The sequence below is a fragment of the Pleurodeles waltl genome, chromosome 6, assembly GCF_031143425.1.
Source record: "Pleurodeles waltl isolate 20211129_DDA chromosome 6, aPleWal1.hap1.20221129, whole genome shotgun sequence".
Taxonomy (NCBI): Eukaryota; Metazoa; Chordata; class Amphibia; order Caudata; family Salamandridae; genus Pleurodeles; species Pleurodeles waltl.
The window spans coordinates 51,432,337-51,444,581 of NC_090445.1; the positions used below are offsets into that span (position 1 = coordinate 51,432,337).

The window sequence follows — 12,245 nt, forward strand, 5'->3', positions numbered from 1 at the left end:
TGGGTATACTTGCTCCCTTAAGTGGAAGAACTCAAAAGATTGTAGCAGGTGATTGCAATACACAATTTACGTGTGATCAAATAAATCTAACCAATATATTATATCTCCACGTTTCTACATTGAGATCAAGGGCCCCTAAGGAAGTTAGTAGAATGGCATCTGATTTAACACAACAATTAGAGGACTTACTTCTACTCCATGGTTTAAGGATTGTTAAAGGGAACACTTGGTCAGACTCTTCCTCACATCTAACATTTAAAGAGGGAAAATATCCACAGGGGCCCCACGACACCCGTTCCCGCCATCCTGTTCCTGGCGGTAAAAACCGCCAGGAACAGGATGGCGGGAAGGGGGTCGGAATCTCCATGGCGGCGCTGCTTGCAGCGCCGCCATGGAGGTTCTGCCCAAGCAGGGGAAATCCAGCCGGAAACCGCCGGTTTCCCTTTTCTGACCGCGGCTTTAACGCCGCGGTCAGAATGGGCAATGAAGCACCGCCAGCCTGTTGGCGGTGCTTCCGTTGCCCCTGGCCCTGGCGGTCTTGGACCGCCAGGGTCGGAATGACCCCCTATATGTTATTGGACCAAGCAGTTTGGTCTCTTCTTGTTGATATGGATTTTTTTATTTAGATTGGACAGTGACCGCAATGCTTTAAGTGCTAAACTCCAAGAAACTCAGTTTATGAGCTCCATCTTTCCACGCACCATAACTAACACCCCGATAGAGGCAACAAATATTAATAAGAGAAACATCAAATGGACAGCAGTGACGAATAATTCCCTGGTAGAGAAGCAAATATATGAGCTGTTTATAGATAAACTGGCTATTTTAATATTGACTGATGTGACTAAGATCAATTTTGTTGCACTGCATTGTCAGTTCATGGCTCAAATTAGACTTTTTTTGGTTGTAAAGCGGGGTTGTTCACAAAAGCCCGCACAGAGGTGATACTCTAAGGCTTGCCACCAGGAGAGAAACCATCTACTAATAGCTATCAAAGGGGGGAGCCATGCTGATATCAGCATGGCTAGGAAAAGGTACAAAACCTGCTTGACAAATGCTAAAAAGAGATGGGAACTCGAGCAGTGGTCCTATATTACCTATGCCTTCTGGAGATTAATATTGGATGTGTCCTCACTAAACGACAACCACCTACAAGCAGTAATTCAGTGAGAGAAGTGGGTAGCTCTCTTTGGGGGACTCTATAGTGAGTGGGTTGAGGACAGGCTCTTAACTAGAAACCAGGACTGCACCGGAAGCTGATGAGATAGTACGTACTGAATTAATAGAAGCCAATGACAAGAGGGTACCATTAAGATTTGCTGTGCGTTCAAGGACAGAGGTCAGAAGTCACAAATATATTGCTAAACCATGGTGTGGTGGCCCACTGCCATCTACAAACAACACATTTACCATTGAACTGACCACTAAATGTGCACAGCCATACAGTTCTACTGATAAACCTATACAGTACACAAAAGATAATGTGGAGAAAATGGGTTTCAACAATATTTGTCCTTTGTGCATCACTACGTAAAATGTGTCTTGAATTCTTTTAATCATATTAACATCTTTATTTCAATCATTCAGCATTAGGAAATACAAGTTTTATTTTTGCTTTCCCAACTGTTTATTTATTTCGAAATATTTGTGCAGTTGATTTATAGGTATTTAAATGTTGGTGTGTGCTAGAAGAAAACAACATCCTACAGTCTTTCCTTCCACACCAGTAAGATTGTCCCATAGCTCTCTTTACAAAATCCACACACTTTGCAGTCAGAGAAAGAAAAGTAAACACCAGGTTCCCTGTTACAAGAATAACCCGTAATTTGGCAGAAGACTAGACTGACTTTTGACCTCTGTCTTTGAACGCACAGCAAATGTGACAAGGTAAAAACACAATTTAAAGTCATATTCAGTGCTCACAAGAGGGGTTACAAAGTGCTCTGAGGGCCACTGTATAACACCATAGAGGCTTTATAATATGTTGCATGGCCTCAGAGTTGCAATGGATGTCTTAAATCTATGGGGCGGATATACCCGGACTCTGAATTGGGTTTCTGCATGCAGAAATCGGGAGACTGGAGATTAGCCTTGAAATAGATAGTCTCCTACCTTAATCGGCAGGGCTGGCATATATCTAATTAGTCTTGGAAGGCATAAAGTTTAAAAATACTGTAACTACAAGGCGGTAGGTGGGTAACCAGGAAGTCCTGTGTGCAGTTACTCAGCTATAAAGTTATGTGGATTGATGGGTAGTAAGAGGATTGTGAGAGATCTGCACTCAGCAGTTCTTTTGACCTGCCTCCGCATGTATGTATGTATGTGCGCGCCCACACCCATGTCAATATGTAACTGCGTATCATTGCGCCTGCTCACCGTCTCTATGCACGTATGGTCCTCACAACAATGTCTATCAGAGCTTTTGTGTCCTTGTGTGTTCCTGTGCACAGTGTGTGAGAGAGAGGGACATATCTGTATATCTGCATATCACGATCCATGTGCATATGCCAATCTCTACATGTATGTGTTTATGCAAGCTGCACGAAAGGCTCTTTTGCTACATCTTCACCCTTTACTGCCCTATCTCACTGCAGGACGGCGTGATTCTGGGAGCAGATACAAGGGCCACGGATGACATGGTTGTGGCCGACAAGAACTGTGACAAGATACACTTCATCACCCCCAACATCTAGTGAGTATCCATGCCACACTTTCCTTACTACTCAAAACAAAACCACCAACATTTAGTGAGTATCCAAGCATCACTTCCTTTACAAGTCAAAACATAACTCCGACATCTAGTGAGCATTCAAGCCTCACTTCTGTTATTACTCAAAACATAAACCCAACATCTAGTACGCTTGGAAGCCCCACTTCTGTTACTAGTCAAATCATAACCTACACAGCTATTGAGTATCCAAGCTTCACTTCCATTACACATCAAGAATATAACTCTGATATCTCATAAATATCGCAAGCAGCTTCACTTCTGTTACTATCTAACACATAACTCTAAGGTCTGGTGAGTATCCAAGTATCCAGGTCTGGTGAGTATCCAAGGTCTGGTGAGTTATACATCAAAATATAACTCTGATATCTAATAAATATCCCAAGCAGCTTCATTTCTGTTACTATTCAAAACAGAACCACAATGTATACTGTATATCAAAGCTTCACTTCTGTTACTACCTAACCTATAAGGTTTAGGGAGTATCCAAGCCACACTTCCATTATCACTCAAACATAACCACAACATTCAGTGGATAGCCAATCCTAACTTACCTTATTGCTGCACACATAACCCTGACATATAGGGACTATCTAAACCTCATTTCTGTTGCAACTCAAACTGTAAACCCAGCATCTAGTGAATATCCAAGCAGCCTCACTTCCTTTACTACTATAAACACAACTCCAACATCCAGTGAATATCCAAGCAGCCCCACTTCCTTTACTACTATAAACACAACTCCAACATCCAGTGAATATCCAAGCAGCTTCACTTCAGTTGCTACTCAAAACATAACCACAACATCCAGTGAATATCCAAGCAGCTTCACTTCCTTTATTACTCTAAACATAACCCCAACATCCAGTGAATATCCAAGCAGCTTCACTTCTGTTGCTACTCAAAACATAACCACAACATCCAGTGAATATCCAAGCAGCTTCACTTCCTTTACTACTATAAACATAACTCCAACACCCAGTGAATATCCAAGCAGCTTCACTTCAGTTGCTAATCAAAACATAACCACAACATCCAGTGAATATCCAAGCAGCCTCACTTTCTTTACTACTATAAACATCACCACAACACCTACCATGTATCAAAGCGTCAGTTCTGTTACTACTTTACACATAACTGCAAGACCTTGGGAGTATCTGTAGGAAAGTACCATCTTACCTGGCATGTTACCCCCATATTTCACTGTATGTATGTTGTTCTAGTCTATGTGTCACTGGGACCCTGCCAGGCAGGGCCCCAGTGCTCATAGTATGTGCCCTGTATGTGTTCCCTGTGTGGTGCCTAACTGTATCACTGAGGCTCTGCTAACCAGAACCTCAGTGTTTATGCTCTCTCTGCTTTCCAAATTGGTCACTACAGGCTAGTGACTAAATTTACCAATTCACATTGGCATACTGGTACACCCATATAATTCCCTTGTATATGATACTGAGGGACCCAGGGTATTGGGGTTCCAGGAGATCCCTATGGGCTGCACTATTTCTTTTGCCACCCATAGGGAGCTCTGACAATTCTTACACAGGCCTGCCACTGCAGCCTGCGTGAAATAAAGACCACGTTATTTCACAGCCATTTACCACTGCACAAAAGTAACTTATAAGTCACCTATATGTCTAACCTTCACCTGATGAAGGTTGGGTGCAAAGTTACTTAGTATGTGGGCACCCTGGCACTAGCCAAGGTGCCGCACATCGTTCAGGGCAAATTCCCCGGACTTTGTGAGTGTGGGAACACCATTACACACGTGCACTATACATAGGTCACTACCTATGTATAGCGTCACAATGGTAAATCCGAACATGGCCATGTAACATGTCTAAGATCATGGAATTGTCACCCCAATACCATTCTGGTATTGGGGTGACAATTCCATGATCCCCCCGGTCTCTAGCACAGAACCCGGGTACTGCCAAACTGCCTTTCCGGGGTCTCCACTGCAGCTGCTGCTGCTGCCAACCCCTTAGACAGGTTTCTGCCCTCCTGGGGTCCAGGCAGCCCTGGCCCAGGAAGGCAGAACAAAGGATTTCCTCTGAGAGAGGGTGTTACACCCTCTCCCTTTGGAAATAGGTGTGAAGGGCTGGGGAGGAGTAGCCTCCCCCAGCCTCTGGAAATGCTTTGATGGGCACAGATGGTGCCCATCTCTGCATAAGCCAGTCTACACCGGCTCAGGGATCCCCCAGCCCTGCTCTGGCGCGAAACTGGACAAAGGAAAGGGGAGTGACCACTCCCCTGACCTGTACCCCCCACGGGAGGTGCCCAGAGCTCCTCTAGTGTGTCCCAGACCTCTGCCATCTTGGAAACAGAGGTGTGGGGGGCACAATGGACTGCTCTGAGTGGCCAGTACCAGCAGGTGACGTCTGAGGCTCCTTCTGATAGGCTCTTACCTCTCTTGGTAGCCAATCCTCCTAACTTGGTAGCCAAACCTCCTTTTCTGGCTATTTAGGGTCTCTGGTTTTGGGGAATTCTTCAGATAACAAATGCAAGAGCTCACCAGAGTTCCTCTGCATCTTCCTCTTCGCCTTCTCCCAAGGATAGACCGCTGACTGACCGCCTGCAAAACCGCAACAAAGTAGCAAGACAACTACCAGCAACATTGTAGCGCCTAATCCTGCTGGCTTTCTCGACTGTTTCCAGGTGGTGCATGCTCTGGGGGTAGCTTGCCTTCACCCTGCACCAGAAGCTCCGAAGAAATCTCCTGTGGGTTGACGGAATCTTCTCCCTGCTAACGCAGGCACCAAAAGGCTGCATCACTGGTCCTATGGGTCCCCTCTCATCCTGACGAGCATGGTCCCTGGAACACAGCAACTCTGTCCAAGTGACTCCCACAGTCCAGTGACTCTTCAGCCCAAGTTTGGTGGAGGTAAGTCCTTGCCTCCCGACACTAGACTGCAAAGCTGTGTGCTGCATGATTTGCAGTTGCTCCGGCTCCTGTGCACTCTTCCAGGATTTTCTTCATGCACAGCCTAGCCTGGGTCCCCAGCACTCCGTCCTGCAGTGCACAACCCTCTGAGTTGGCCTCCGACGTCGTGGGACCCTCTTTTGTAACTTCGCATGGACTCCGGTTCACTATTTTTCTAAGTGCCTGTTGGGGTACTTCTGCGGGTGCTGCCTGCTTCTGTGAGGGCTCTCTGAGTTGCTGAGTGCCCCCTCTGTCTCCTCCCCCAAAAGGCGACATCCTGGTCCTTCCTGGTCCTCAGCAGCACCCAAAAACCTCTACAACCACTCTTGCAGCTAGCAAGGCTTGTTTGCGGTATTTCTGCATGGGAACACCTCTGCAAGCTTCATCGCGATGTGGGACATCTGTTTTCCAAAGGAGAAGTTCCTAGTCCTCTTCTTTCTTGAAGAACTCCAAGCTTCTTCCATCCAGAGGCAGCTTCCTTGCACCTTCATCCGGGGTTTCCTGGGCTCCTGCCCCCCTGGACACTGTCGCGACTATTGGACTTGGTCCCCTTGCCTTGCAGGTCCTCAGGTCCGGAAATCCGTTGTCAGTGCACTGCTGGTGTTTGTTGTTCTTGCAGAATCCCCCTATCACGACTATTGTGCCCTTTTGGGATAGTAGGTGCACTTTACTCCTACTTTTCAGGGTCTTGGGGTGGGGTATCTTGGACACCCTTACAGTCCCAGCGACCCTCTACAAGCTCCCATAGGCCTGCGGTCCAATCGTGATTCGCATTCCAATTTTGGAGCATATGGTTTGTGTTGCCCCTATACCTATGCTTGCCTATTGCAACCTATTGTAATTCTACACTGTTTGCATTACTTTTCTGACTCTTACTTACCTATTTGTGGTTTGTGTACATATAACTTGTGTATATTACTTACCTTCTTACTGAGGGTACTCACTGAGATACTTGTGGCATATTGTCATAAAAACAAAGTACCTTTATTTTTAGTAACTCTGTGTATTGTGTTTTCTAATGATATTGTGCATATGATATAAGTGGTATAGTAGGAGCTTTGCATGTCTCCTAGTTCAGCCTAAGCTGCTTTGCCATAGCTACCTTCTATCAGCCTAAGCTGCTAGAAACACCTCTCTTCTACTAATAAGGGATAACTGGACCTGGCACAAGGTGTAAGTACCTTTGGTACCCACTACAAGCCAGGCCAGCCTCCTACATTGGTGTTACAGCGGTGGGATAAGTACTTGTAACTGCTTTACCACTTTGTCATTTTGTACTTTTCATAAGAGAATCATATACCAAACAGTTCAGTGTATGTACACTTAAACCAAAAAGTTTGCTTTTCTTCTCTGAAACTTTTTACAAAGTTCTGAAAAGTTTCTTAAAACTTCTAAAAGTTTTCTAAAAGTTAGAAAAAGGTTTTTCTCTGTGCTTTCAAAAGTTCTAAAACTTTTTCTTTCTTCTCCCTATCTCTAAACCTTGTACTATCATGTCTGTGGTAGATTCCACTCTCAAAACGGTCAAGGCTACTTATGACATTTTGAACTACAAGAGCCTAAGGAGTCTCTGCTTAGATAGAGGTTTAGTTATAGGAAAGAACCCTACAAAAGAGTTTCTGTTTAACATGCTTATGGTAGATGACCAGAACCAGTCTGGCCCATCCAATGAGAGGTTAGTAGAAGCTTCCCAGTCTGATTCAGAGGAACCCCTTAAGGAAGCTGGGGAGGGTTCTGATGAGGGTCTGCCCCCTAACAGGGCACCTAGTAATGCTGGTAGTAATGGAGGTTCCCATCACAGTAGGGCATCCTTTATTCCTAGAGGCCAGGTTACCAGGGTCCAGACAGATAGGGACAGGTCCCCCTCTGAAGTTTACCATTTGTCATCTGTGTCAAAGCATTCCCAACCCACCCACCCTGAGGATAACTTGTTAGAAAGGGAACTCAAAAAGTTGAGGGTTGAAGAGACCAGACTGAAGTTTAAACAGCAACAGCTGGCCTTAGATAGGGAATCCCTAGACATTGAGAAGGAAAGACAGAGGATGGGGTTAGGACCCCATGGTGGAAGCAGCAGTATTCCTGATAGTAATCCTGTTAGAGAGCATGATTCCAGGAGTCTACACAAGATAGTCCCCCTTTACAAGGAGGGGGATGACATCAACACGTGGTTTGCTGCACTTTTGAGGGCCTGTATGGTACAGTTGGTCCCTCAAAGGCAGTGGGCTGCTATTTTGTAGCTATCTTTCACTGGAAATGGTAGGGATAGGCTCCTTACTGTTAGAGAAAGTGAAGCTAACAACTACACAGTATTGAAGGATGCACTCTTGGATGGATTTGGCTTAACCACTGAATAATACAGGATTAAGTTCAGAGACACCAGAAAAGAGTCCTCTCGAGACTGGACAGATTTTGTGGACTGTTCAGTGAAGGCCTTGGAAGGGTGGTTACATGGCAGTAAGGTATCTGACTATGAAAGCCTGTATAATCTTATTCTGAGAGAGCATATTCTGAACAACTGTGTGTCTGACTTGTTGCACCAATACCTAGTGGACTCGGATCTGACCTCTCCCCAAGAATTGGGAAAGAAGGCAGACAAGTGGGTCAGAACAAGGGTGAACAGAAAAGTTCATACAGGGGGTGACAAAGATGGCAAGAAGAAGGATGGTAAGTCTTCTGACAAGGGTGGGGACAAAAGTAAACATACTGAGTCTTCATCAGGCCCACAAAAACCCTCTGGGGGTGGTGGGTCCAAATCCTCTTCCAATAATCAACCTAAAAAGCCTTGGTGTTATTTGTGTAAAGTCAAAGGCCATTGGGCAACTGATTCCAGTTGTCCAAAGAAAAACACCAAACCTCCCACCACCACAACCCCTGCTGCAAATTCTAGCGCCCCTAGTAATAGCAGTGGTGGTGGGAAACCTACTAATAGCCAATTGAAGGGTGTAACTGGGCTCACTATTGGCAATGTAATTGGGGTTGGTCTTGTTAGGGAGACCACAGAGTCTGTTTTAGTCTTTGAAGGTGCCATTGATTTGGCCCCCTTGGTTACTTGTTCCCTTAATAAGTACAAGCAACTTCTCCTAATAAATGGTGTTGAGGTCCAGGCCTACAGGGACACAGGAGCCAGTGTAACTATGGTGATAGAGAAACTGGTCCACCCTGAACAACACCTACTTGGTCAGCAGTACCAAGTGACAGACGCACATAACAACACTCTTAGCCACCCCATGGCTGTTGTGAATCCCAACTGGGAGGGTTACTGGTCCAAAGAAAGTTGTGGTTGCCTCAGATGTACATGTAGACTGTCTACTAGGGAATGATTTAGAGACATCAGCTTGGGCAGAAGTGGAGTTGGAGGCTCATACAGCAATGCTGGGCATTCCTGGGAATATTTTTGCTTTAACCAGGGCTCAGGCCAAAAAGCAAAAAGGACAGGGTAACTTGGATCCTGGAACAATGGACCAAGTGCTCCCTAAAGCTAGGGGTAGCAAGGGTAAATCCCTACCCACTGTCCCTCCCTCTACAGATGATTCCCCTTCTGAGGAAGAGGAATTTCCTCCCTGTGCAGAACCTTCACCAGATGAGCTGGCAGCAAACACTGCTGAGCTTCTGGGTGGAGGGGGGCCTGCCAGGGAAGAGCTGAGTGTGGCACAACAAACCTGTCCCACATTAGAGGGTCTCAGACAGCAAGCTGTCAAGCAGCAAAATGGGGATGTCAGTGACAGCCATAGAGTTTACTGGGAGGATAACCTCTTGTACACAGAGGCAAGGGACCCAAAACCTGGAGCAGCCAGGAGATTGGTCATTCCCCTGCAGTACAGAGAGTTTCTCCTAACTCTTGCACATGACATTCCTTTGGCTGGGCATTTGGGCCAGATCAAAACATGGGAAAGACTTGTCCCCTTGTTTCACTGGCCTAGGATGTCAGAGGACACCAAAGATTTTTGCAAGTCTTGTGTGACCTGCCAAGCCAGTGGCAAGACTGGCGGCACTCCAAAGCCCCCTCTAATCCCACTTCCAGTGGTTGGGGTGCCCTTTGAAAGGGTAGGGGTTGACATAGTTGCCCCCCTTGACCCTCCTACTGCTTCAGGCAATAAGTTTATCTTGGTGGTTGTGGACCATGCCACAAGATATCCTGAAGCAATTCCTCTAAGGACCACTACAGCTCCTGCAGTGGCAAAGGCCCTCCTGGGAATCTTTTCCAGGGTGGGTTTTACTAAAGAGGTAGTATCAGACAGGGGTAGCAACTTCATGTCTGCATACTTGAAAGCAATGTGGAAGGAGTGTGGTGTTACCTACAAGTTCACCACTCCTTACCATCCACAGACTGATGGACTGGTAGAGAGGTTCAATAAAACTCTCACAGGTATAATAATGGGACTGAAAAACTCAGGAGGAGATGGGATGTCCTATTACCTTGCCTCCTTTTTGCTTACAGGGAGGTACCCCAGAAAGGAATGGCTTCAGCCCCTTTGAACTCCTCTTTGGACACCCTGTAAGAGGTCCACTCACTCTTGTGAAGGAGGGTTGGGAACAACCTTTGAAAGCTCCTAAACAGGACATAGTGGATTATGTACTTGACCTAAGATCCAGAATGGCTGAGTACATGAAAAAGGCCAGTAAAAACCTTCAGGCCAGCCAGGAGCTGCGAAAGGAATGGCATGACCAGAAGGCTGTTCTGATCCAGTACCAACCAGGACAGAAGGTGTGGGTATTGGAGCCTGTGGCCCCAAGAGCACTCCAGGACAAATGGAGTGGACCCCATCTAACTGTTGAGAAAAAGGGTGAGGTTACCTATTTGGTAGACCTGGGCACTGCCAGGAGTCCCCTTAGGGTGATTCATGTCAACCGCCTAAAACCCTACTATGACAGGGCTGATCTCACCCTGCTCATGGCAACAGATGAGGGACAGGAAGAAGAGAGTGACCCTCTCCCTGATCCCTTTTCCGCCACTGAAGCAGATGGCTTAGTGGAGGGAGTAGTTTTAGCAGATTGTCTGACTGCAGAACAGAAAGACAACTGCATCAATGTCCTAGGACAATTTTCTGACCTCTTTTCAATTGTGCCAGGTACAACATTCTGGTGTGAACACACAATTGATACTGGAGACAGCCTGCCTACCAAAAGTAAGATTTATAGGCAGCCTGACCATGTCAGAGACTGCATTAAACAAGAGGTGCAGAAAAGTTGGATCTGGGAGAGATTGAGCCTTCTGAAAGCCCATGGGCTAGCCCAGTGGTGCTTGTACCAAAGCCTCACACCAAAGATGGAAAGAGGGAGATTAGGTTTTGTGTAGACTACAGAGGTCTCAATCAGGTAACAAAAACTGATGCTCACTGTTGGACCTGGCTTTTTGACAGGGACATCCCCAAACTTTTTGCCTCCTTCCTCCTATTTTTTCTGACCTGTTGTTGTTGGCTTTTGACCTCTTTCTAACACTCACCCTATACCCAGGGCAGATGAGCTCATTGATACACTGGCATCTGCCAAGTATCTTAGCACTTTTGATTTGACTGCAGGGTATTGGCAGATCAAATTGGCAGAAGATCCTAAACCAAAGACTGCATTTTCAACTATAGGAGGGCACTACCAATTTACAGTGATGCCCTTTGGTTTGAAAAATGCACCTGCCACTTTTCAGAGGTTGGTGAACACAATCCTGCAAGGGTTGGAGGCTTTCAGTGCAGCATATATTGGTGATATTGCTGTCTTTAGCTCAACCTGGGATGAGCACCTGGTCCTCCTTTGGAAAGTTTTGGAGGCCCTGCAAAAGGCAGGCCTCACTATCAAGGCCTCAAAGTGCCAGATAGGGCAGGGGAAAGTGGTTTATCTGGGCCACTCTGGTATTGGGGGGACAATTCCATGATCCCCCGGGTCTCTAGCACAGAACACGGGTACTGCCAAACTGCCTTTCTGGGGTCTCCACTGCAGCTGCTGCTGCTGCCAACCCCTCAGACAGGTTTCTGCCCTCCTGGGGTCCAGGCAGCCCTGGCCCAGGAAAGCAGAACAAAGGATTTCCTCTGAGAGAGGGTGTTACACCCTCTCCCTTTGGAAATTGTTGTGAAGGGCTGGGGAGGAGTAGCCTCCCCCAGCCTCTGGAAATGCTTTGATGGGCACAGATGGTGCCCATCTCTGCATAAGCCAGTCTACACCGGTTCAGGGATCCCTCAGCCCTGCTCTGGCGCGAAACTGGACAAAGGAAAGGGGAGTGACCACTCCCCTGACCACTACCTCCCACGGGAGGTGCCCAGAGCTCCTCCAGTGTGTCCCAGACCTCTGCCATCTTGGAAACAGAGGTGTGGGGGGCACACTGGACTGCTCTGAGTGGCCAGTGCCAGCAGGTGACGTCAGAGGCTCCTTCTGATAGGCTCTTACCTCTCTTGGTCCAGAGGCAGCTTCCTTGCACCTTCATCCGGGGTTTCCTGGGCTCCTGCCCCCCCCGGACACTGTTGCAACTATTGGACTTGGTCCCCTTGCCTTGTAGGTCCTCAGGTCTGGAAATCCGTTGTCAGTGCACTGCTGGTGTTTGTTGTTCTTGCAGAATCCCCCATCACGACTATTGTGCCCTTTTGGGGTAGTAGGTGCACTTTACTCCTACTT

The 12,245-nt window shown here is 46.8% G+C and overlaps 1 protein-coding gene across 2 annotated transcripts in view; it reads left to right on the forward strand.

Moving 5' to 3' along the window:
* Positions 1 to 12,245, forward strand: part of LOC138299175 (proteasome subunit beta type-7-like) — an 89,770-nt gene that overhangs the window by 52,827 nt on the left and 24,698 nt on the right. For both annotated transcript variants that reach the window (XM_069237266.1, XM_069237265.1), the window contains exon 3: positions 2,595 to 2,692. In XM_069237266.1, coding sequence (XP_069093367.1) covers positions 2,595 to 2,692 — 98 coding nt within the window. The remainder of the gene's footprint in view (positions 1 to 2,594; positions 2,693 to 12,245) is intronic.